We start from the raw sequence: 24,553 nt of genomic DNA on the forward strand, positions 1-24,553 counted from the left end.
ACAGACTCAACTAGCAGGCCTAAATCACCTGCCTTCTACAGTACCGCAGAAAGGGGCCCATGACTGTCCATCCTTGAAACCCTGGCAATCCTTATTGTGATAGCTATCCCAGGCGAACGATCATGATGCCCCGGACATCCTCGCCACTCTATCTATGCGTCCGAGATTCGCCTCCTAGTCTGCGATTGCCTCCGCCTGAAGCTCCAAGTGCATTCCGGGGTTGACGAGAGCCGCAACCACCACCGATGTTAGGGTCGGGGTATGACCCGGCCAGCGTTTGCGCAAGAGTGCCAGCATAGTTGCCTCATCTTCAGCACGAGTAAAGTAAGCCGTCAACTTGTGGGCTGAGCCGAGGCCCTTACTCACTCCGGCGTTTCGGAGTGCGGCATCGATACAGTCAAAGACTGCGTTGAATTCTTCCTCCACGGAGCTGGTTACGAGTTCTCCCGTCTTCAGGTTGACCCCAACATGTCCAGTTGTTATGATGAGGGTGCCGGTTATCGGGATGGCTGCGGTAGTGGCAAGCGATGCGGAGCGCAGCATCTCCCCGACTGGGCCGGGGAGAAACTGATAGCGAACGGGAGAAGACATGTTGATACGGTGGGATAATTTTTGATAAGTTGTGAACTGTTCGTGGGTCGTAGATACCGAGTGTTGCTCTTCCTCGGTTCAGCTCAAGGTGGCATGCCTATACATGTACATGCATTTCTTATTATTGCTTTAGTTCATGAGATATGCCTAATGTGGTAATACTTAGTAGTCCCGTTCTCGGCTAGCCCCGCAGCCACCAGACCATCGTTGGACTGCTTTCGTCACAACGCCGCGATTTTCTGTCAAACCTCATTTCTCCAACTCTGGAAATACTGGGCTTGGTTAGCGACAAGCCTGTCAACGGGAATGGTTCGCGCGCAATCAAGAAGCTTACAGTCCCGGATACAAACATTGGAGTTCCGAGATAACCAACAGCTTGGTTCAACGACCCCTGTGTTCTGGACTTCCGGCCTCCCTGTCATCGTCTAGTCGCAACTCTGCCGCCATGTCTTCCATCCTATCTGCAGGTCTCCAGGGCAAGCTGCGTGACATCATTGACGAATACACATCCGGAGGTACCGACCGAAAGATTCCTGGCCTAGTCTATCTTGCGTTCAGAAACGATGGCCAGCCAATTTTCCAGCATTGCTCTGGCACAAGAGGAATGTCCTCGCAGGACTTGATGTCCACAGATACCATCTTTTATTTGGCTTCTTTTACCAAGGTGGCAACCTCTGCCGCTTGCATGCAGCTTGTTGAGCGTGGCCTGTTGCACCTTGACAATGCTGATGAAGTTGAGAGGATCTGCCCTGAGTTGCGAGATGTAAAGGTTTTGACTCGCACCGCCAATGGTGGCTTTGAGCTTGTTGAGAAGAAGAAAAAGATAACCCTACGGATGCTCCTGAACCACACTGGTAGGTATCTTTGGGGCCGGCTTTTGGGATGAAATCGTGCTAACAGACACCAGCCGGTTTTGGATACGCCTTTGAGGACGACAAGTTGGCAGAATACACTCGTCCAGTTGGTGCAGATGACTTCTCTGGAGAAGCAGTGGAGATAGCCAACCGCCCTCTTGTCAACCAACCTGGCGAGAAGTTTCAGTATGGAATTTCGATGGACTGGGTGGGTGTCATGATTGAGCGAGTCTCTGGAAAGTCGTTGGACGAATACTTCAAAACCAACATCTTCCAGCCTCTGGGTATGGACAGTGTAACCTTTCATCCTTCAGAAGAGGCCAAGGCAAATATGGCCTACATGCATCGAAGGTCCGTGGATGAAAAGCTAGCAACGACTGATCACTTTTACCGTCGGCCATTGCTAGCTTATGGAGAGGGAAACAAGGCTCCGTGCGCTGGAGGCCATGGATGCTTTGGAAAGCCAGCTGAGTTTGGAAGTGAGTTTTACTTTTCGTTCTTGCGGCCCATACTAACAATACCAGGACTCATCTCGCTTCTGCTCAACGACGGCATCGACAAGGTAACAGGCGTACGTCTTCTCAAGCCCGAAACTGTTCAAGGTGCGTATCCTTGCTTCGGATATTCGAAACTGTGCCCATTAACACCACATCCTGCACTACAGATATGTTCACGGACCAGATTTCCGATAAACCACGTTTCAGCAATGTGTGTGTTCCTGTAGCAAAGCCCGAGTTGGCTAACCCAACGCCCTTGACCCCAATGCCGGACGATCACACCGAGGGATGGGGAATGTCATTTTCAATCAGTCACTTTCCCTCTGAAACAGGACGAGCCCCTGGTACGGCATCTTGGGAAGGATTGGCCAATCTATTCTGGTTCGCTGACCGAAAGAATAACATTGGCGGCATCATTGCTTCTCAAATCATCCCATATGGCGGTAGGTTTTCCAATCGCGCAAGGAGGCTCTAATACTAACACACAATAGATCGTTTGGTATTGGAGTGCTCGGATCGTGTAGAAACTGAGATATACAAGGCCTTGCAGCAGGTTGATGGATCTTGATAGTGAGTTATATGGCGTCAGGATTGTTGAGGCTGATACGGCCTATCTATCAGGATAAAATAGTCAAATATAGATATTAGACACCAATGTCTCTTTAACTATGATACTCATCCGAACCTGAACGCTCGAGCTTTGCACGGGATTCATCCGCTTCCAAATGCTGTAACCCCGTATCTTTTGTCCCACCTGTGCCATCTTAGAAGCAGCTGTGTCCATAACTTAACGAGTCCGATAGCTCCATACTGCTCCGACGGTCCCCGTGGCGTAAACTGTTTTTGGGAATATGCTAAGAAGCGGGGTATCGGGAGGTGCGGAACAAGCGCAACTCCCATTGTCCATATCGAGTATAAGATTGTGACGGCCCTGGTTGGTTTCCACTTTTCTCCTACTTTTATCTCCTCTCTCCAACAGCCAAGAGACCTCACAGGGAACTTCAGTGTGATCTCGTTTAGGTACAATGGAGGTTACCAAGCAGGAGCGTGACGCTCAGTTCAAGGTCCTGATCGACCTTCTGCATAGCGTGCCTCACGACATCTTCAATGGCTTTGACATCGCTCGGGCTCACTTTGAGTCGGCTGGGGTTGAGATTGGGGTAGACATCTTGATTCCCAAACGGAAAAGTACGACAGCCAGGCCGGTTATTGTGAGAATACACGGCGGGTTCCTTGTAAGTGCTATCATCAGGGTATCGATCACTCAGACTTACAAAGCCATTTAGATTACAGGATCAAGTCTTTTCCCAGCTTGGTTCTCCAAATGGATCCTGGACTTTGCAGATGAGCACGATGCCATCATCCTTAGCCCCAACTATCGGCTTCTTCCAGAAGTTAAAGGGAAGGACATCATACAGGATATGGCCAACTTCTGGACCTGGGTACAGTCAGGAGGCCCTGGGAGGCACCTTGCTTCAGTTGGACGGTCCAGTGTCGCAATGAATTTGGCCCAAACTCTGCTTGTGGGTGAAAGCGCAGGTGCGTTTGTTACCTTCAACTCTTTATAACGTGTTGGCTAATGGTAGTGTATCAGGCGGATATCTGGCTCTGCAGTCTGTGTTGTCAGGGTTTACAAGCCCTAAGGCCATCATTACTCTCTATCCCATGATAGACATGCAGTCAGCCCATTACACAAGGCCATACCAGAAACCAATCGTGGGCGTGTCCAACTACCCTGAAGAAGATGCAGATGCTTTCATAGCAGCTACTGCTCGGAATCCCGCCATCACCGAGGTAGATCCACCCACAAGACTGGATTCTGCCATAGCCGTGGTCCAGAACGGTCGTTTCCTTGATCTCTTTGGTCGGGAGCCAGAGCTTTTTGTGCTTGAGCGCATAGAAGCAGGATTGCTGCCTCCAAGGGAGGCCGGGAAGCCACTTCTCCCACCATTGTTCCTGCTTCATGGCGAGAACGACACCGCAGTTCCAGTCGATGGCACAAGGAAGCTGGTCAACATATTACAAAGGTCACACCCAGATACCAAGTTTCACGTGGCAATCCGCCCAGGCGATCATGGGTTTGATTTTCCTGCCACCACACAGGATATTTGGCTACGGCAAGGGTTGGACTTTGTCACAGGCCCATGGTTGAGCGATAAGAGTCGTATCTAAAATACAATGTTCTTCCTCCACACTGCCAGGCCTCTGTTTCCATCTTTTATGAAAATGCCTTGTGCTCAATATCCTCCAAGGTCAGAGTGGTCTTCCTGGGTAGCTTATGGTATCCAAGGTGATGAGCTTTCAAATTCCACTCCCCTCTTTCCTCTCATATGACTTACTTTATCAATCTTAGTCAAGTAAGGTTTCTTCTGATGAATGACGCGTTATAGTGGCAAAATAACCGAGTTGGCAACACGCATTGAATGAAATAGCACCCAATGTTGTATTGTGAATCTCAGCGATGTTTTCCAAGGAGGCAATCAGTCACAACAACGGAAGTCGCGATTCTCGACACATGCCACATGAGATATGGGGCTGAAAAACACCATAACTCACAACTCAATGGTACACGACATCGTAGACTTCATGACCTACGTTCGCAAGCTGCAATCTGACATCCTTCTGGACGAAAGCACTATTAACAATCTCCTCATGACCATTCGCTGTCACCTTGATGTGCCTGTCCCTGATCTTACATCAAAACGTGTATTAAACTCAGAGCACTAGTCTTCTGCCCCTTTAACCGACGAGAACCCATTTTACTCTACCAGCCCGCTGCCAAGTTCAACAATCGCAGTCTAATACCCATTTTACCGATGCCTCTACTTCCCCTTGTGCACAACGTCGATGATCTTTCCAACGACGGAGGGATCCGACAGGGTGGTCACATCTCCGAGCTGATCCTGCTCGCCCATGACCACCTTGCGCAAAACACGACGCATGATCTTTCCAGATCGGGTCTTGGGGAGATCAGTCACTACAAAGATGTTCTTAGGCGCCGCAAAGGGACCAATGTTCTTTCGGACTTGCTGCCTGAGCTCGAGATGGACGGCTTCCTCAATAGCCCTGAACGCCTCCTTGAGGCAGACAAAGGCCACCACGGACTGGCCAGTAAGCTCGTCAGCGATGCCCACGACAGCAGACTCGGCAACCGCGGAATGCTCAACCATGGCAGCTTCGATCTCGGCAGTGGATAATCGATGTCCACTGACGTTGATAACATCGTCAACACGGCCACGAATCCAGTAAAAGCCATCCTGATCGCGGCTAGCACCGTCACCAGTGAACTGGGTTTCAACATTAGCAAATGGGCTGACAGTTGGGACTCGGCTGACTCACGTAGTATCCCTTGTAAACGTCCAGATATGTCTCCTGGAATCTTTGGTGATCACCATACACTGTTCGAGCCATGCTAGGCCATGAAGACTTGAAAGCAAGAACGCCCTCGACTCCATTTCCGTGGATTTCCTCACCAGAAACGGGGTCGATCAAGACAGTATCAATACCGAAGAAGGGCAAGCAGGCAGATCCAGGCTTGGTAGGCGTCACGCCAGCGAGGGGCGTGACAGCATGAGATCCAGTCTCAGTTTGCCAGTATGTCTACCATGGTCAGCATGGTTTTCCAAAATGGTGGCTGATCAAGCAGTCATGGAAAGGGGGGTCAACTCACATCAACAACGTGGCACTCACCCTTGCCAATCGTATCGTAGTACCACTTCCAGATCTCAGGAGCGATAGGCTCCCCGACTGAACCAAGGACACGGAGACTGCTGGTGTCGTGGTTGACGGGATCCGATCCAGCTCTCTTCAGCAGTCGCAGAGCAGTGGGCGCAACGTAGAAGTGCGTAATCTTGTGGTTGGCGATAATGTCCCAGTAGCGGTTGATGGAAGGATATGTGGGTGTGCCCTCGAAAACGACGGTAGACACGCCCAGAAGCAGAGGGGCATAAACCACATAAGTGTGGCCAGTAATCCATCCGACATCTCCAGCACAGAAATAGCGGTCATCTCCATGAATGTCGAACACATACTTGCCAGTGGCCGCAGCTCCGACGAGATATCCGCCAGTAGTATGCAAGATACCCTTTGGCTTACCCGTAGATCCAGACGTATACAGGAGGAAAAGGGGATCCTCTGCGTCCATGGAAACAGGAGGGATATAACTGGGCCACTTCTTGACCTCTTCATGCCACCAGTGGTCTCGGCCGGAGACCCAGCCAACCTCGGCACCAGTCCGCTTGAAGACCAAAGTCTGGACACCCTCGAGGGGGCTCAGAGCCTCGTCGACAATCTTCTTGATGCCGATAGTCTTGCCGCCTCGCTGGCTTTCGTCGGCTGTGATGACGACCTTGCTCTTGGCGTCGGTGATACGATCTCGAAGAGACCCAGCAGAGAAGCCAGCGAAGACGACGGAGTGAACAGCGCCAATGCGAGCACAAGCAAGGATGGCAACCAAGGCCTCAGGAACCATAGGCATGTAGATGGCGACAGTATCACCCTTTCGCACGCCCAGGTCCTTGAGAACCCAAGAAACCTTGCTCACCTGCTTCAGCAACTCTCCGTAAGTCACCGAGTGCCCGCCATGTCCATCATCAGTTTCATGAATGATGGCAACCTTCTTGGGGTCTTTGAGGGCATGGCGATCCACGCAGTTGAAGGAAGCGTTCAGCTTGCCTCCAAGGAACCAGCCAACGTTGCCCTCGGACAAGGATCCATGCTGAATAGTGTGAAAGTCAGTCTCCCAAGACAGCAGCTCCCGAGCCTGGTTTCCCCAAAAGGTATCAGGATCCTGGATGGAGAGCTGGTGCATCTGACGATACTCATCAAGACCTGAGACAAGTCAGCTAGGCTCATAAAATCAAATGCCTGCTCAGCACTCACTAGCAATGTGAGGCTTGCCAGGGTGTCCTGCACCCAGAATGATCAGCGTTGACTCGGCAACAGAGAAATGTTATCACGAACTGGCAAGCATCTTATCAGGAAGATCTATATCCAACATCAGCATAAGAATAGGGGTCAAGGGCAGTCATAGGCAGCATACACCATTCCTCGGCCTCGCTGCTACCGACAGGAGCCATCTGAGTTTCCAATGCCTCACCCATGATGCAGCAGTGCGATTACTTCAGGAAGCTGAGTGGTGAAAAATGGGGACAGAAACCTCCGAGGTGCAGTTTTGAGCTCGGATGGTTATACCGTCTTTTCAAAAAGCATGTGTTGACCGCGACGTGGCTGAAAAGGGAAAAGGGGGAGGCGGTCAGATTATGTCATCCCAGGCCCACTGCTCATCCAATCATGATGTGACACAGCCACCACCTCGTTACGGTAAGGCGCCTCTCGGCAGATGATGGCTTGTCACAGCCTGGCCGTGGATGGTAGTCGAAGCATGGCTTGTCGCATCATTGCATGTGCTAGGAGACTGAGGCTGACCTGGTGGCCAATCAGAGAATTTCTTGATGACGGTAGTTCCATATTGAGACATTGCTTCTCATGTTACCCAAAGTGGCAGTATCGTCAACTCGAAACCAGCCAACTGCAAGGAGCCAGCACAGGCATCATCCCAAGCCCTGGGTGACTGGTTGCCTCCTCAATCTGACCTGATCTGACCTAATAATAATCCTCCCCTATTCTCGCCCTGGCAACTGAGTTGTCCTGTAAGATTGCAAAGCCAAGCCATGTGGTCATCGTGGCGGGTCTTGTTCTCGCCTTTGATTGGCCGCTGAAGATACTACCAAGTCAGGAAGTTTGCGCAACATTTCCCTCATTCCTCGGCTCCAGCCACAGTTCCAGCCACAGCTAACCTAGACAACACCTTGAACCACCCAACTTCCATCAACAGGTTGATTACCAGAATCGTATCTTTAATGGTTAAGGTCTAGATCGGATCCTTCCTTGACCGTCTTCCAATATTTTTCGGCACTTCGCTCTCTCAGGGCGCGTCCCCACTTCATGACGGGGAAAATCGTCAAGTTGTGTGCAAGCCCTGCGAAAGCCCCAAGAATGAAGGCGTTTTGGTAACCGAGATTGACAACCCAAGGGGTAACGCTGGTATTTCGGTCAGTGACATCATATCGCTTTGGCTTGATTGATTCTTTCGCTTACGCGTATCCAATACCGAACGCCATTGTGTTTCGGATGATGATGGCCGTGGCCAAAGCCTCACTCGCCAGGTCGCGATAGCAATCGATGCAGTATGCGATCGAGATTTGGGACCCAGCTGTGGTGGTAAATGAAATGACTCCCATGGCAAAGACGATGGCGAACCAGTGCGCTTCGAAGTGCGCTCCGACACCGAATAAGATGCAGCCGAACGGAATGAGTACAAGTGAAGGGAGGAAGAGCCAAAGTCGATGCTCGGCCTCCATGAACCCATTGTTGCGGCGGGCCATCTTGACGATGAAGCGATCTCCGAAGATGCCGGTATACACACATCTAACCTGACATTAAATTTCTGTCTGATCATAAAGACAGGCCGATCAACTTACGCGAGGGTGGTGCCAATCAAGGGGGCGATAAAGGTCAGTCCAACGGTGGAAGTTGACATGTTGTATGGCTCGTTGGACAAGACCATGGACTCTGTTGCATTCAAAACCGACAGCCAGATAATGTTGCTGCCATAGATGAAACCCGAGTAGGAAATGATGGGAAACAACAGGAGCAGGATTGGGCGAATGATCAGCTTGACAAGTTGATTTTTGCCACGCAAGTTCTCGCGCTCGATAGGCTTCAGCCTCGCCAGTCGGGACTTCTTCTTGAACTGCTCATCCAGGCCATGGCGCGGGCCTTCGACGTGCGAGAGCGTGGTAGTGGTGCGGGCTGCTTCTTGATCGCCATCCTGCTTGCCATCTGTGTCCTTACCATCCAGCTCAGGCCGGACTTGGTTGGCGCTTGGTAGGGGCTGGCCTTCGATTTGCTGACTGCTCATGTACTTGGCGCGGTCGAATTTCGTCTCTTCCATGAAAAAGAAGACAATGACGAGGAGGATTGCGCAGAAGATGGCGCACCAGTACTACCGGGGCCTATTAGACATCCAAACTCGCATCCCGTTTGTTCCGAGATCACTTACAAACACCCACTTGTAGCCTTGGCCATCATTGATAAATCCCATAATGAGTGGTGCAATGCCATTGCTATAGCCAAGAGCAAGAGCGTAGAGTGCAATAAACTTGCCTCTTTCATGGGTAAAGAACTGCCACAACTTGATCAGCATGATCCACAAGACATCAGATAACTGAGGTTATTCGTACCACATCCGAGACTGTAATCTCAGCCAGTGACTCGATCGGTGCTCCGAAGATCCCCTGCAAGATCTTGGTTGCGATCCACTCTCCGTTGGAGCGGACATAGGGCTGCCAGACCATGACACCCTACTACTGTTAGAGGAGAAGACCCAACGAGGGGAGCAATATTACCAATGTTCCCGCCGTGGTCAAAAGGTACACCGGTTTTTTCCCATACTGGATGGCGATGGCCTGCCAGATAATGCATCCCCACCCAAAGAATAAGAACTACGAGATTGTCAGATAACAGATTACACGAGTCTCCACTCCATCGAAAAAGCGTGACAAGATAAGAAACTGGGCTTGAATTAGGTGCCGTACCATGTAACCGGTTCCGGAGTTGAGATCATTGTAAGTGAGCCCGGTCGCTTCCGACAAGGGGCCCAACGTGGAGTACAGGGCGGAGGAGCAGATACCGATGATAAGCACATAGCTAATCGTGGAGTTAGTTACTACCGAAGCAACGGATGGGTCCAACGTACGCTGCCATGCAAAAGGCAGAGAGATATTTGCGTCGTGGGGACCAGTTCAAAGGATCGTCAGGGTGGGACGATGGAGCTGGGACAAGGACAATGTCCTTCTCGGCTCCGTGCGCGTGTTGGGAATCCAGTTTTCCCTGCGAGTCCACAAGGTGGACTGTTCCGGGGATTGCCTCTATCTCATCCTGCATGTTGGTAGGAGATTGGCTCTGAGGGGACATTGTAAACACGAAATAAGGTAACCGAAAGCGAGGAGATGATGGCGTATGGGGCGCGTATGTGTTGTGGCCTCAGTGTCATGCAGAAGGATGGGGTCTTCTTTATACTTCTTTCGAGGAGTTGAGAGACGGATCAATTCTTCCTAGCCTCTTCCTTGAATCAAGGAGAAGTCACTTGGCGACGTGTGAGTATCAAAGCTTCGGAGCTGTTCCCCGCGCCTATTAGGCCTTCCTTGACGTCAAGTCTCCCACCTCCAGATAACAAACTGGTGATAGAGCGCAAGGTTAGTGGACATGGACAGAGGCTAGTGGACACGACTCTCTCGCGGAACACCGGAACCCCAGGTTATGCTGGACAGTGGACCATTCTAGCCTCCCCAGACTCTCCCTGTTGTCCGGTATGAGTGCGGGGGCGGAGACGGGTTTAGCATGGATCTAAGGAGTGTAAACAGGCGGCGTCTGATACGCTGGATAAGCCATTGGGCGATCATGCCCAACCATCTCCTCACGCCAACGGTAGTCAGACTCTTGGCAGAAGGAATTGTAATCTCTACGAAAAGGGAAGTTGATGGAGAGTTATTTCCTACTCGAGGCAATGAGGCCGGAAACCAATATCCCCTCTACATCTGCAATCCATCTCGCCAAGCACAACTCTTGACTTCCTTATCGCATGCTCAACCCCTCAATCCAACGACAGCCGACACGATTACTCCTTGAGGAAATAATCCGGCCTTCAGCTGGTAGTTTGTTTCGGGTTTCTTGTTTCGAGTAGCTTTATCCTGCCACTATAAGGAGGCAAGGGGCAGACTCTTGTAGCCATGGAACACCCCAGAACGAACGACTCAAGCACAACAACACCCTTGTTCTCCCCTACAGTCCCTTTTGATAACAATATTTGACCACATCTTTACCTATCTGAACTAAACTCCCAAAATGGTTGCTGCACAATACCCTGTTCGTCCAGCTCTTCGTCATGACGAGGAGGAAATTACCGGGTATGTCGACCCTTGGGTTGTATCTCCTGGCGATGTTGCCAACGTCAAGGTAAGCAACCCTCAGCACCTGCCCATCCAAGGAGGCAAATCCTAATCATACGAGTAGATATCTTCAACAAGCCCAAAGCTCAAGTATCAGCTGGTTCGTCTCCTGCAAGGCCTTGATGTACCCCATGCTCCTACACCTGCCAAAGAAGTTGTGGAGCATGGCCCTAAGGGAGAGCTCAAGGGTCGCTTTCAGGCATCGCACCCGGGATCCTATGGCCTAGTTGAGGCCTGGACAAGAGAGCCGCTCCTGGATAAGTCCGAGGCTGTTCAGATTGAGTTCTACGCTCAGCCCTGGATGTTGCACGCCCCTCATCCTCAAGCCATCCTCTCCAACCTTGACACCACGAAAAAGGCAGGCATCTGCGTGCTTCTAGACAAAGAAGACAACCTCGTCGTTTGGATTGGTACGGGAAAGGCGGTTGAGACCAAGAGAATTGCATCTGCTGCTCGTCGTGAGCGTTGGTTCCATGTCCGTCTCACCATCAGGGGCAAGGAGCTTCAGCTGGAGCTGTCTCACCTGAAAGCCGGAAATGAGATTGCTCCGGGCCCAACTACTGTCCACACAACACTTGGAGATGCCGCTCGACTAGACTCTGGAAGCCCCCTTTACTTTGCCGCAACATTGGCTGCCAACCCCCTATCGCCGCCTGAGTTCCCGGTGCATTTCTTCAACGGAAGAATCGACTCCCCTACCTTCCGTGCTCTGGGAAAGAAGTCATGGGATATCGCCAAGTATGACTTCTCTGTGGGTATCGATACTGATGAAATCTTCGACGTCTCTGGTTCTGGACTTAGCGGCATCCTTGTCAACGCCCCGACACGTGCTGTACGTGGCCACGACTACGACCACAAGCTCATCGGCATTGGTTGGAAGGAGGCAAGCTATGGCTTTGGTGCGATTCACTTCCATGAAGACGATCTTGATGATGCTGCTTGGGACACCGATTTCCAGTTCACTGTCCCATCTGATCTTCGTTCTGGCGCCTATGCTATTGAAGTAGAAGACACTGAGTCAGACTTGAAAGATGCCATCGTCTTTTTCGTCCGTCCCAAGGAGGTCCGCCCACAAGCCAGGATTGCCTTCGTGTTCTCTACCTTTACCTACCTCGCGTATGCCAATGAACACATGTACGACGAGAGCAAGCCCACCCGCATCTCGTTCCCAGAGGGTATCCAACTCGTAACGTCAGATAACTACCACAAGATGGTCAGACGCCATGATCTTGGTCTCTCCATCTATGACATACACAGTGATGGCTCAGGTGTTGTGTATAGTACGACGAAGCGACCCATCCTCAATGTGCGCCCTGACTATATCCACTGGGGCTTCCAGCGACCCCGAGAGTTCTCAGCCGATCTTCTGATGGTCGGGTTCCTGGAAAAGCACTTTGAAGATGGATATGATATCCTCACGGATCATGATCTTCATCTCCGAGGTCGCGCTGCACTCGCTCAATATGACGTAGTCATTTCCGGCTCCCACCCAGAGTACCCCTCCTTCGAAGTCCTTGACGCGTACGAGGGCCACGTCCAGAATGGTGGTTCTCTTATCTATGCGGGCGGAAACGGTTTCTATGTAAGTACTCACGGGGAGACAGACCAGCCTGGTGCAATTTTTAACTGACTTGATATCTTTGTAGTGGAAATCCGTGACTGACCCGAAGCGCCCTCACCGAATGGAAGTCCGCCGAGCTGATGTTGGAGCCCGAACCCACCAAAACCCTGCTGGCGAGCGCCATCACGCCCTCAACGGAGAGCTCGGAGGACTCTGGCGATCTCTTGGTCGTTCTCCGAATGAGCTCTGGGGCATTGGAAGTTGTGCATCCGGTAAGGGTCCCGGACGACCCTTCATCCCCACTGAAGAGGCTCTGAACAACCCTTCTCTTGCCTGGTTGTGGAAGGGGCTCAACGAAGAGTCAAAGAAGCTTCTGGGAACCAAGGGACTAGCTGGAGGTGCCAGTGGCGACGAGCTTGACAGGTTGGACTTTGCCATCGGAAGTCCCGAGAACGCAATTCTTCTTGCACGAAGCGAGCGACACGACGACCACTTCATGCTCTTCAATGAAGAACTCATCTTCCCCATGATTGGCACTCTTGGATCTACCTCCCCTCTTGTCAGGAGCGACATGGTGTACTACGAGACCAACGGAGGCGGTTCTGTCTTCAGTGTGGGCAGTATCAACTGGAACAACTCGTTGGCCTGGGATGGATACCAGAATGATGTTGCGCAGATCACTGAGAATGTGATTCGGGAGTTTTTGGCCCGTGGGAAGAAGAACAACTAAAACAAAAAGGTCACTTGTAAGGGCTAGATAGACTTACGAAAGACCAAACCCTTGTTATTGTCAAATTTGTTACCCTCTGATCCAGCTTGTTGCCGCTCTTGCAGCGCCACCCAGAGCGTTACCGACAGATTTCAATGTGCCTAGAGGCCCGGTATCCTGGTCTACCCGTGCCCCTGGAAACAAGGGGTCTGGCTTATCTGGCTAGCTATAGTGTAGTGAATCACCTGAAAAGTTCGGGTTGCTGTCGGCCGAGGGAGGACCACCACCACCCAGCCAACAAGCAGCGCACAAAGTCAGCCTGATTCAAGCTTCGCCGAGACCTGAATGATCTGCGGTAAAATTCCGCGCGAAAAGGGGCATGAGGTCTCAAACAGAAGAACTAGCAAGGAGCCAGAGCCTGATTGCCAAGACCGTCTTGGCCACTCAATATTCAGGCCAAATCTTGAAGACATCCGGAGCCTGATTGCCAAGACAAGGCGTTTCTGGCGCTTGCCTCGGTTATGTGACATTTACACAGAAAATGACAGGTTATTTCAGCCGCCTGCAGCTTGTCTGTAGGGTCACACAAAATTGGGTTCTCACAAATCATGTTTGTGCTCAGACACACAGCTACCTCGAGTTCCGACGCATGATTCGTTCTCGATTCAACAACGATTCCAATCACCCCAGTTCTGAAAAGAGGATGTAGGGGTGGCTTGAGCACTGATATTCCGTCCATCCAAGTTTGAACGCGGCGTCTCCCTTGTAGTGTTTGCCTCGCTCGCAGGCTGCGACTCCCAGCTGAGATCGGTGAAGCCCCCCGCCTGCCTAGCGCCTCCTTGCCTTTCTCCTCCCCCAGCATGTTCCACCGTGTTCCCTCGCTGGTAGGTTTGTTCGTTGCTCCATTGGGTCTGCGTTGAGTGATATGAGGGGGCTGGGGTAGGCTGACTGGGAATAGTGGAGGGGCAGGCAGTGCTCCCTTGATACTGAGACTGCGGCTCAGAAAATGAGAACGGCGAGGGCGACCTGTACTGCGCTGGTGTCGTCCCTGTAGAAAGCTGTTCCTGCACAAACTGGGGCGGCACTGCATTGAAACTTGGTGGTTGTGTATAGGGAACCGGCGTGAAAGCATCGTAGATCGTACTCGCTCTCCCTCTGCTGGCCTGGATGTCGGCGAGGCTGATATGTTTTGCGACAGAAGTTGCAATGAAATTGGGGTCTTGGTAAGAAGGGGGCTTGGGTGGTAGAGAAGGCGGAGTTGATTGTGAATTGTGAGGATCGATAGTAGAGTTGGCTGGAGAAGCCTGCTGTGGTGGCATCGAATGTCTCGCCGCTGATGGACATTACACATATTAGTCCGGTCACAGAATCGTCGATGATTGAAGGGGAAATACCTGGTTTTCTTCCCATGAGACTGCCCAGGAGGTTGACGTTGTCGATACCAACTCGCTTTTTCTGGGTCGACTTGGTGTCCGTGTCTATCACCTGGCTCTGCACTGGGGTCGGAATATGAAGGGCAATCTGCCGGAGAAAGGTGATCTCGGCCAGCACTGCTTGATGATGGCCGTTAATGACTGGAACCTGGCTGTTGAATTGCTTCGAGTCGAACAAAACCCATCGCCCTCGACGTGCGAACGGTAGCTTGCCCCTGTTTGCCTCTGGCCTGCACTTTTCGACGATCCTTCCCACCTCAAGGAGTCCTTTGTGGGCATCCTCGATGATCAAGTTGATACGTTCAAGTTCGATCGGTTTCCGTTCCAAGATGTCCAGATGCTCATCGCGCAAACTGATTAGGTGCTGGAGGTCTCGATCACAGGTGCGGACTAACTCAAGGCTGCGACGAACCTCATCGTTGGCCTGGCCAGTTTCGATGGCGAGAGTGATAATATGGTATGTAATAGTACCGAGAACTCCAGCAGGGACGAGCTCTGCCATCTCGAGGGTAGTGTACTGGTCCGCAGGCACGAGAGGTGAGTAAGATGGGCGATATCAAGGGCGATGGTAGATCCTATGTCTCTTCGTTGGGACAGACAAAAAGGAAAGAGCAGCGCCGATGAGTCTGAGGCCAGTAACTATTGGGCATGCTACTTTTGTCATGCCAAACCCGCAGGAACGGGGTATGCATTCTGCCCGACCTTTCCCACTACCGCATTTGCATCTAACATGCACCAGGCCTGCCAAGCTCTGTCACTTTCGATTGAATTGCCTGAGGCTGAATCACTTTGGGTCTAGACTGGAGGCTTTCGTCCTGTTCATGTGGCCCGGCTCCAGTTAAGGCTGACAAGGTGTATACCCAAGTACCAAGACCCTGGTGATCTGTATTATTAAAAGACTCAGAGTACATAACTAATTACCACCTCATAGGCCACTTTAAGCAAGGGCGAGACCGAAAGCGAGAAAAGAAAAGAGAAAAGTCTCAAGAAAGCAGACGAGGCTCGGCAATTCTCTGTGGCGAGCCGAGCCGACGTCCATCCCGACCACTCAGCTTCTCCAAACCAACGCACACAACAGCGCCTCCCTTTCCAGACTCATCCTTGTAAATGAACCTCCAGTCACTAGTGTGTGAAAACAACACATAGCCGAGCTTGGCTGCGTCAATAATCATGACATGAAGGTGGTCGAGCTGTTTGCGCCTGCTCTCCTGATCAGGCGCAACGAAAAAGTGGAGGATGGAATCCAAGGCTTTCGCCACGGCTTCAGCCTGGTCTTGAACATCAGGCTCTGACAGCTCGAGCGGTGTCCTTTCGTGGGGGGCGGGATGTAGGAACAATGCTGACAGGGTGCGCCATCGAGTCCAGGCAAACGACATGACTAGGAAGCTGCATTAGTGGCTTGATTCAGAGACATTAGGCTTTATGCTTACCGTCAAAGTTATCTCGGTACTCCTTGACTGGGCGAATGGAGTTGAGAAAGCCAACTGCCGGTTTCGGAAGCAATGCGAGGGGTCCCGGAGAGTTCCAGTCGATGCTTCTGAACAGGACATGTGAGATGACATGCTGGAGAGCCCCGCGGCGAGTGTTGGGTTGGAGGCACCAGCCAGCCACAGTCTCAGCATCGAAACCCGAAGAGGATTTGCTGATTCCCAAAGCGGTGAGAGCGTGGGCCAATTTCACCACCTTGACGTCCACCGGACCAGAGTGGTAGAGGGCCCCGACATGTTGCTCCATGATGACTTCCAGGCGCCTCAAGTCTTCAACAATGTCGCTGTCAGGCCTCGGCTGTAGGACGACGTGCTCCAGTTCAATCTTCTTGCTCAGGGGTTCCAAGGCGACCGAGCCCTCATCCTTTGGTTGGTTCAACATCTTGGCCTTCTCTTCGCTTCCATGTCTTCTTCTGCGATGCCTAGAGCGGCTCTTGGCGCGGCGAAGCAGCCATCCGAAGATGATTCCAACGATCAGGCCGGCGGCCAAGCAGCCGATCGCTATTCCGGCAACCGCGCCATCCCCAAGTTTGTTTGGCTGTGGGGCAGAAATACTTGTGGAAGTCGCGGGGGCTTCTCCGACCGGAGAGGTCGTGATGGCCTCTGTTCTCGTAGCCTCTGAGTTCGACTCAACAGGGGAAGTAGTTGTATCTCCGGTGTCAGCATCAGCACCACCATCGGCGCCGGCGCCGTTTGTAGCCGTGTGTTCACCAGTCGAGGAAGTCCCTGTAGCGCCAGCCTGGCCAGTAGTCGTAGTTCGTTTTCCGAGGTAATGATAGAAGGCCATTTCACCAGATTTGATGCCTTGGAGGATATGAAAATTTAAGAAAGGGATACACTGTTGGAGTGACGCTGTGACGGGCACATAGAAGGTCACAAAGAGTAACGGAAAGGCTGGCAATGGGAGGAAGGAATAACGATTTAAATTCGTGTGCCTGGATCTTTTGTAACCGTCCTCGGGAGCCATCTCACCATGGTCCGTCGACCAAGGGAGGCACTTAACCATGTTCCAAAAGCAACAACAGCCACCGTCCTACCCCTGTTGCCTTGGCTCCGTTGAGGCTGGCTGCATCAACATCCCGCCTGACTCAAAATGTTCTGGCCCCTTGGCAAGGCTATTTTGGCTCAAGCGAGGCAACCCGAGGAATGGCTCGGCTTGGTGTAGTCACACAGCCTTAATCACAGCTGCTCTTTAAGGATTCGGCGTCAGGCGCTCCCACTGATAGCCCACAATCTGCCTTCTTCCATCCGGCGGCTCTGCAGACCTGTTCCCAAAAGTCATTCTCAACTTCACTTCTATCTTTACTGCAGGCCAATCTACCAGCCGTCCTTCTTTGATTGTCTGCCGCCCAACCAGCTCATCAAATTATTTCCACACGGGTCCAATATGACCGAGAAACCCGATGTCACGGTAGCCATTGATCTTGGTACCACGTACACAGGCACGAGATCAAGCCGGCGCGGCTGTTTAGCTATATTTTAGGTCGCTGACAAACAGATAGGTGTTGGCTTTCTGAAGCCGGATGGAACCGTGCATATTTTCGACAACTGGCCTGGAACCAACAACACCAACGCAACCAAAGTTCCCAGCCGCCTCGTCTACAACTATGACGGCACCGTCTCTTCCTGGGGATTCTTTTCCGACATTTATGATGATCCTCTACCTCCCGGTAAGACGGAGCATCGTCTCTTCAAGATGCTGCTCGATCAGGCTACCTGCGACGAGGTACGGGGAGCGGGCTTTTCCATGGCGAGCCCTGCCGAAGCCGCGAGGTGCGCTACAGACTACCTCCGGGAGATCTATCGCCACACTAAGCAGACCTATGAGGAGATTACGGGGACTATAGACTGGGCCAACTCATCCGTTCTATTTCTTTTTAGTGTGCCCACAACCTGGAGAGGCTTGGATGTTAGCAACACGTTTAAAGCCACCATCAGAGCCGCTGGGTTCGGTACCGAAGGGCCCCGGCACTCAGCACAAATCGATCTTACTGAGGCCGAGGCCGCCGCAGTTGATACCCTCAAAAGCAGTGCAGTCAGCTTCCGTGCTGGTGATGTCTTTCTCACCATTGATGCTGGCGGTGGCACAACGGATTTCTCCCTGGTACGGGTTACCAAGGTCGACAATGGGATTCCCCAAATGTCCCAGATTGCAGAGGTCAGCGGTATCGGCACCGGTTCAACTCTCATTGACACTGCTTTCGAGGGCCTCGTTGAACAGCGTCTTGCTGCCAACCCCGACGTCCCGATCAACATCTCGAGCGGCCTCGCATCAAAAATGATGAAGAGTGAGCGCTTCAAGACAATTAAGCACTTTATTGGCGACCCGTCATCTGTTTACCAAGTTCACACAATTGTCATGCCCGGTGTGTCAAATGACTTTAACCATCAAGGGCTGAGAGCCGAGCGTGGATGCATGCTTTTCGACAAGTGAGTATCCAATAGAGTGCTTGCACTGACACGGGATAATTAATTTAAGGGCAGCAACGAGATCCAGGCCCTCTTTGACCCTCATGTCGAGCGCATTACGTCCAAGATACGGGAGCAGCTGGACTGGCTGGTACAGAATGGACGAAGTGAGCAAGTGGTATGTTCATGGCTAAGCCAAGTGTAACTTGACGTTAATACTCCATACAGTCGTACATGGTCCTGTCTGGAGGACTAGGCAGTTCTAAATACGTACAGCGGCGCATCAGGGAGTACTTTTCTCGATTCACTCACCCCAACGCTCGCCAAGTTAGGGTCATTGCGAGCGCGAATCCACAAACTACCGTCGTGAGGGGCCTTCTCCAAGACTACAAGCAGAAGATGGAGACTGGAAATATGCCAGTTCTTGCCACGTACATCGCGAGAGCGAGCTACGGTGTTGTGGTCCGAGAACCCTATAGCCCTGATCGTCACATCGGCGAACAACTGGAACAGGATCAGTTTGACCCGAATCAAACATGGGCTGTCAACCAGATAGAATGGGTCATCCGCAAGGTATGTATTTAAAATTACCACCCGATCACTCTTGTGCGCATTTATTGACCCGCCTACCAGGGAGATACTATCGATCCAACTGCTCCGCTGACGAAGCAGTTTATAAGACGTTTGAGCCCTGGCCAAACAGCAGCGTCGTTCAACACACAGATTGTTACATCGAGAAACGAGATCAAAGTTCTCCCTCAAAGTCTGCTAAAAGGTAGGTTCTCTAGGTCTTATCAACCATGCATCCGCACCCCCTTCCTCACTAGAAAGAATTGCATGGTTGACGAGCATCAATAGGTGGCGTGAAAAGGCTTTGTCGTGTCGAGAGCAACCTCACCGGCCTTAAGCCGGACGAGCTTGTTCTTATGAAGAAGCGTGGAGGCTGCTTTCGCCAGGGGTACAAGTACTACAAGTGCATCTTTGATGTTCGTGTCATCGTGGCCCCAGCCGACCTACGGTTTGAGCTGTGGTTCAACGGCGTGAAATTCTCTCGGGGTCATGAACCTATCAAGGTTGAGTGGAATTCAAGTTGAGGGCTGTACCTCAGCAGGCACGCAAACAGGTGGTTATCGGGACAGCAGATTGGGCGTTCGCAGGAATCACAGCCAGACTCATCTAATAGACATAATTACCTCCTTCCCTTGGTCGAACGTAATTCTTTCAAAGAATATTGTCGAGATTCCTGTCGACTTGTAACTCATCTCGCAACCAAAGTCGCGATTGCAAGTGTTGACCTGGGCAAAGTTAACCCTGGGCACGGATAGATGTTCACAGACACGTCATCTTTGAACTCACGGGCAATTTATCCTCCTGTGAGTCATACCCCCTCATTGGCGTGAACACGATACCCCGCGGCTCTCGTTATGCATATCTTTGCTGCCTTGGATGATATTTCGTTTCGGGAAATGATCTCCACAACCCGATGGTTGCACCGCCGAGACACACCTGGGCCGCAATGCGTCATATGCAACTGCCGGCGTCAATCGCGCCCTTGTGAACTCAACATTTGCGAATCACACAATCGAATGAATTGGTAATCAGAAATGATACGACTTTTGTATTTGTCAACCGCCGCTACATAGAAAAGGCCATTGACCCCATAGCAAGTCTATCAAGCTCATATCATCAATCTTTCATCGTTACCGATTGGCCCAATTCCTATGATCCCGTGTACCTCCTCAAGTTATCAAAATGGCCACCGAAATCAAGCCCTTCAAGATTCAAGTCTCGGATTCAGCTATTGAATCCCTCAAAGATAAACTACAGAACGCAACCTTTGCCAAAGAGTCTGAATTTTCCGATGATTGGGAGTCCGGTTCCCCTCTGAGTGAGGTAAAGCGACTCGCTGCCTATTGGAGAGACGGGTTCGACTGGCGAGCTCAGGAAGCCCAACTGAATAAGTTGCCTCACTTCACTTCCAAAGTCTCGGTGGACGATTTCGACGACCTGCAGATCCATTTCTTGCATCAGCAAGGGAACAAACCGGATAGCATCCCACTTCTGTTTTGCCACGGCTGTGAGTTCAAGAAACGCGGATAAGTGGCCATATCACTGACTTGCCGCCATTAAGGGCCTGGGAGCTTCCTCGAAGTGGTCAAGCTTCTTCCCCTACTCACAGACCCTAAAGATGGGCCTTCATTCCATGTCGTGGCACCATCCTTGCCCAACTTTGGCTTTTCGGATGGGGTATCGAAACGAGGGTTTGGCATCCCTCAGTATGCCGAGGCAATGCATAAGCTCATGCTGAATCTGGGTTACGACAAATATGGTGTGTTGTATTCTTCTCAGGGATCACGACATGAGCTAACGTTATAATAGTCACCCAAGGCGGAGATTGGGGATACGCCGTCACTCGGTTGATCGACGTCCAATACCCAGAAAGCTGTGTGGCCTCTCACGTCAACTTTGTCCGCGCCTTCGGACCGCCCACTTTCTTTACGGCACCCTGGCAATTCATAAAACACGCTCTCCTTCCCTACGCGGGCCATGAAAAGGCAGGCCTCGCTCGCACAAAGTGGTTCTTCGAAGAAGGTTTTGGATACAACCTGGAACAAAGAACGAAACCGTCTACGATCGGCTTTGCTTTGGCAGACTCACCTGTGGCCCTGTTGGCATGGATCTACGAAAAGCTTCATGACTGGACAGACAACTACCCTTGGACCGATGATGAAATTTTGACCTGGGTTTCTGTGTACCAATTCTCCATGGCAGGGCCAGCGGCAAGTGCCCGGATCTACTACGAAAGCAAGCACTCCAGCCCTTCACAGACGGCAAAGGCAGACGCATATGTGCCAAACGTTCCTCTTGGACTCTCCTACTTCCCCAAAGATATTGTTGTGCCTCCTCAGACATGGGGACGGACTCTTGGGCCGATTGTGTATGAGAAGATTCATTCAGACGGGGGTCACTTTGCCGCGCACGAAAGGCCCCAGGAACTTGCAGAAGACCTCAGAGAGATGTTTGGAAAGGGCGGGGGCGCTTTTCACGTGGTGAAGCAGTTCCAGTCAAAACTGTGAAGGTGTTTTTAGACTTGAGCAATGCCAATGATTTTCTGGTGGTGCCGGTTGCAACTTGAAAATATGGTACAAAGTGATATTACAATGCGTCAAGTGTTCGGGTCATACAGAACACACTCGAGATGGTGGAAAATATAACCACCTTCTCTTTTCTGAGTTTTACATTAACATACCTAAAGCATCCTCCGGTTGTTCGCCATTCTCAACACCTTTCCATAAAACCCCCATATCGAGATCCAAAGTGTGATGTGCGAGTGCTTCAATGCCTGAGTACACCTCATCTCCCTGGCTCCCATCGTAAAGTCCAACACCCTGAGGAATGAGACCAGCTTCCTGAGCGAAATAAAGTGACTGATCGTTCTCAGCCCAACCGGTCAAGTTGTCGAGGCGTGGAGGCAAGTATTCTATCTCATCATCCGCCCTCGCCGAGTCACTCTCCAGACTCTCAGTGGAACATGTCTCCGTGGGACATGGTAGTGGCTGAATAGTCGCCGTGTTCTCTTGCATGGCTTCCGGCGCAAATGGGGGTTGGCTGATGTCGATACCCATCTCAAGAGCGAAATGAACACACCGATCATCCTCGACCCATTGAGAGAAGCTTCTGACAACGGTGGGTGAAAGAGGTCGAGGAGGCGTCAGGGCTTTGGTGGTGAGGGACTGAGTAGCAAATTGTTGTTCGAACAATACAGGCTTAGACAAACTGGTGTTGTGCAAGAAGGGCCTTAACGGTGTTGGAAAGTCACTGTCTTGGGGTAGACGATCTTGGCTCAGGCAGAGGTCAATCGTCAAGGCCAGCCTCAGGTAGTAGGTAGGACTTCTCGCCAGGACATCAGTGTTCTCGCCAAAAGAGGGTGTTGGTGTCGAGTCTTGGAGATAGGTGCATTCCATGAAATATCGAATCGTCTTGGATATCGAGTCTACGCCATCATATTTGGGGTGAAGTTCTTTGAATGCTTGGATGAGCACGTTCAACCGCGACTGTTTCGCAGCGATGCCTGGACGCGACCAGATTTCGCCCTGAAACGAGTCCGACGACATCTTAATATCGACCATGTGCATGGCGAGAGGGAGTGCTGTGCATGCGACAGCGCTACTCGGTAGCCAACGCGTTAGACGAAGTGGGTGTAGTTGACCATGGCAGTCGGCGATGCTTCTGGTAGCGCTCCTCAGGCCCTTTCGGTTTTCTTGAAGGAACTGAGTCTGTAAATTGGAAGTCGCCTTTCGTGTGACCAGTCCCAGGACGACGCCGAGATGTAGTTCGTAGTTGAAGAGAGCCACTCGAGCCGCACTGGGGGCTGTTAGTGGGCGATGAAAGATGGATCACAGTGCAAGGTACTCACTGATAGTATATCCAGATCAAATTCGTGAACAAAACGGAAGAGACTTCGAAGGAATCCGTTTCAGGAGACAACTCCGTGTGCTTCAAAGGTGGTCGCGTGATCTCAGCCCAATATTGTAGACTGCGTCTGTACTCCTGAACCTTGTCGAACGCCGTAGAATGCGCCTCAGCATCAAGAATCGGCAAGTGTTCAGTAGGATATACCAAGCTCAAGACGTCGGTCAAACAGACGCATAGCTCAGTCAAGCGCTCTAAGGTAACCATGAGGGTGTGCTTGGTGGTAGTGTTGTACACCCTCGACGATTCAAGTTCATCAACAAGGTCTTCATATCCGAGAGGGGGATTGGAGTCAAAGTCGAAGAGTTCTCGTGTGATCTGAATGTTTCTGCGGACGCAGAGAGGCATTATCCGATCACGGATGATGCAGCACCACCACACACGCTTCAGAACGTTTTGCCTCTTGAGATCCTGTGGAGTCGCGCGGGCATCTTGGGCGATGGTTGCGTAGTTGTGAGCTCCGACGGCTCTGGCATTCTGCACGGCAATCCTGAGCCATCTACTATTCGGCCTTCGCGGCCCTGGGCGGAAGGTCGGACACCAGTAGGTCAGCAGCAACGCAGCCTGTGCTATCGAGATGGGATCTGGGTCAGTAGCAAAGTCGTAGAGCAGCTGGCAAGAGAGTCAGAGTTGGTTGATGCACAAGGGAGAGTGTCTTCTACCTTTGCTTTGGTGTAGAAAGATTCCTTGGCCTCGTGGATGCTAGAGAAGCCCAAGACTTTGAGGCTCTCTTTCGGTACAAGCTTGGAATATTTAGTTGCGGTTCGTCTTATGCATCAAGTGAAGGTCACTTACTGTGCACGAGGCAAACATGATGGCTTGCAGCAGCAGCAAAGAGACGGGAGATCCGCCAGAGTTTGAGTAGGTCTCTGTTTGGGCGGGATTGTACGCCCGCCAAAAGTCCGCCTCGTTCAGAAGAGGGAGTAGTGGATGAACGTAGAGGAAGTAGTGTCGAACAAACTCGTCGAGAATCGGCTTGGCGGGAACGCGTAGGCATCCTTGAGAATTTAGATGGTCGAAGTCGCGGTCGCGTATACTGAGCGCCTTCAGGAAAGGCATCGACGAGTATAGAGCTTTCAGCTCGGATCGCACGGGATCCAGTGGGACATTACTTGATGTGTTCGTTTTAGCATCCTCGCAAGTAATGCCAAATATCTGGATATTTTTGCCATTATTGCATGTATCATTCGTGAACGGTGTTGCGCTGCCGAGATCGGATTCTGGAGGCGGTGACAGCGTGGTCAAGTCTGGTCTCGTAGTCGGATGGCTCGGATCGACATCGTCGGCATCAGCGTTTGGAGTGAATGGTGATGGTTCATTATATCGTATCTGTCTTCAAGTTGTTAGTCCACGTATAGATCGACAAACCAACAGGTAATCCTTACATCGAAACCCCTCGACGAGCAACAACGCACTCATCCCCATCCAACCGACAATTGGTACAAGGAGCTGAAGTGCGGGTGACATCGCAGCGGACCTTTCTCCTGCGGCACTTGAGACAAGCCTTGGTAGCTCTCTTCCTCGAGGC

The 24,553-nt window shown here is 51.5% G+C and overlaps 11 protein-coding genes across 11 annotated transcripts; 5 read left to right on the forward strand and 6 right to left on the reverse strand.

Moving 5' to 3' along the window:
- Positions 1 to 174: 174 nt before the first annotated feature.
- LRP88_07421 (uncharacterized protein) lies at positions 175 to 591 on the reverse strand (the record flags this gene model as incomplete). Its single annotated transcript, XM_083243951.1, has 1 exon — positions 175 to 591. The coding sequence occupies one exon, from the start codon at positions 589 to 591 to the stop codon at positions 175 to 177; it is 417 nt and encodes a 138-aa protein (XP_083098445.1).
- Positions 592 to 1,036: 445 nt separating this feature from the next.
- LRP88_07422 (serine hydrolase domain-containing protein) lies at positions 1,037 to 2,510 on the forward strand (the record flags this gene model as incomplete). The annotated part of the gene is made up of 5 exons (XM_083243952.1): positions 1,037 to 1,445; positions 1,499 to 1,729; positions 1,970 to 2,047; positions 2,110 to 2,385; positions 2,434 to 2,510. 5 exons carry the CDS (start codon positions 1,037 to 1,039, stop codon positions 2,508 to 2,510), a joined length of 1,071 nt encoding a protein of 356 aa, XP_083098446.1.
- Positions 2,511 to 2,967: 457 nt separating this feature from the next.
- Positions 2,968 to 4,114, forward strand: LRP88_07423 (uncharacterized protein; the record flags this gene model as incomplete). Its single annotated transcript, XM_083243953.1, has 3 exons — positions 2,968 to 3,177; positions 3,229 to 3,481; positions 3,537 to 4,114. The coding sequence occupies 3 exons, from the start codon at positions 2,968 to 2,970 to the stop codon at positions 4,112 to 4,114; spliced, it is 1,041 nt and encodes a 346-aa protein (XP_083098447.1).
- Positions 4,115 to 4,764: 650 nt separating this feature from the next.
- On the reverse strand, positions 4,765 to 7,044 carry LRP88_07424 (acetate--CoA ligase; the record flags this gene model as incomplete). Its single annotated transcript, XM_083243954.1, has 6 exons — positions 4,765 to 5,229; positions 5,282 to 5,542; positions 5,613 to 6,772; positions 6,824 to 6,850; positions 6,905 to 6,928; positions 6,984 to 7,044. The coding sequence occupies 6 exons, from the start codon at positions 7,042 to 7,044 to the stop codon at positions 4,765 to 4,767; spliced, it is 1,998 nt and encodes a 665-aa protein (XP_083098448.1).
- Positions 7,045 to 7,800: 756 nt separating this feature from the next.
- LRP88_07425 (major facilitator superfamily domain-containing protein) lies at positions 7,801 to 9,889 on the reverse strand (the record flags this gene model as incomplete). Its single annotated transcript, XM_083243955.1, has 7 exons — positions 7,801 to 7,984; positions 8,042 to 8,371; positions 8,425 to 8,948; positions 9,006 to 9,128; positions 9,187 to 9,306; positions 9,541 to 9,652; positions 9,702 to 9,889. The coding sequence occupies 7 exons, from the start codon at positions 9,887 to 9,889 to the stop codon at positions 7,801 to 7,803; spliced, it is 1,581 nt and encodes a 526-aa protein (XP_083098449.1).
- A 960-nt stretch (positions 9,890 to 10,849) lies between these two features.
- On the forward strand, positions 10,850 to 13,244 carry LRP88_07426 (N,N-dimethylformamidase beta subunit family domain-containing protein; the record flags this gene model as incomplete). Its single annotated transcript, XM_083243956.1, has 3 exons — positions 10,850 to 10,960; positions 11,018 to 12,535; positions 12,600 to 13,244. 3 exons carry the CDS (start codon positions 10,850 to 10,852, stop codon positions 13,242 to 13,244), a joined length of 2,274 nt encoding a protein of 757 aa, XP_083098450.1.
- A 978-nt stretch (positions 13,245 to 14,222) lies between these two features.
- LRP88_07427 (uncharacterized protein) lies at positions 14,223 to 15,158 on the reverse strand (the record flags this gene model as incomplete). The annotated part of the gene is made up of 1 exon (XM_083243957.1): positions 14,223 to 15,158. The coding sequence occupies one exon, from the start codon at positions 15,156 to 15,158 to the stop codon at positions 14,223 to 14,225; it is 936 nt and encodes a 311-aa protein (XP_083098451.1).
- A 481-nt stretch (positions 15,159 to 15,639) lies between these two features.
- Positions 15,640 to 16,930, reverse strand: LRP88_07428 (uncharacterized protein; the record flags this gene model as incomplete). The annotated part of the gene is made up of 2 exons (XM_083243958.1): positions 15,640 to 16,034; positions 16,087 to 16,930. 2 exons carry the CDS (start codon positions 16,928 to 16,930, stop codon positions 15,640 to 15,642), a joined length of 1,239 nt encoding a protein of 412 aa, XP_083098452.1.
- Positions 16,931 to 17,530: 600 nt separating this feature from the next.
- Positions 17,531 to 19,646, forward strand: LRP88_07429 (Hsp70 family protein; the record flags this gene model as incomplete). Its single annotated transcript, XM_083243959.1, has 6 exons — positions 17,531 to 17,570; positions 17,646 to 18,573; positions 18,628 to 18,730; positions 18,781 to 19,125; positions 19,186 to 19,327; positions 19,411 to 19,646. 6 exons carry the CDS (start codon positions 17,531 to 17,533, stop codon positions 19,644 to 19,646), a joined length of 1,794 nt encoding a protein of 597 aa, XP_083098453.1.
- A 658-nt stretch (positions 19,647 to 20,304) lies between these two features.
- On the forward strand, positions 20,305 to 21,629 carry LRP88_07430 (epoxide hydrolase family protein; the record flags this gene model as incomplete). Its single annotated transcript, XM_083243960.1, has 3 exons — positions 20,305 to 20,629; positions 20,684 to 20,881; positions 20,932 to 21,629. 3 exons carry the CDS (start codon positions 20,305 to 20,307, stop codon positions 21,627 to 21,629), a joined length of 1,221 nt encoding a protein of 406 aa, XP_083098454.1.
- Positions 21,630 to 21,788: 159 nt separating this feature from the next.
- On the reverse strand, positions 21,789 to 24,126 carry LRP88_07431 (transcription factor domain-containing protein; the record flags this gene model as incomplete). Its single annotated transcript, XM_083243961.1, has 4 exons — positions 21,789 to 22,917; positions 22,970 to 23,637; positions 23,688 to 23,768; positions 23,821 to 24,126. 4 exons carry the CDS (start codon positions 24,124 to 24,126, stop codon positions 21,789 to 21,791), a joined length of 2,184 nt encoding a protein of 727 aa, XP_083098455.1.
- Positions 24,127 to 24,553: the final 427 nt, after the last annotated feature.

Source organism: Fusarium phalaenopsidis (assembly GCF_050370095.1).
Source record: "Fusarium phalaenopsidis strain FUZ10S chromosome Unknown contig_32302, whole genome shotgun sequence".
Taxonomy (NCBI): Eukaryota; Fungi; Ascomycota; class Sordariomycetes; order Hypocreales; family Nectriaceae; genus Fusarium; species Fusarium phalaenopsidis.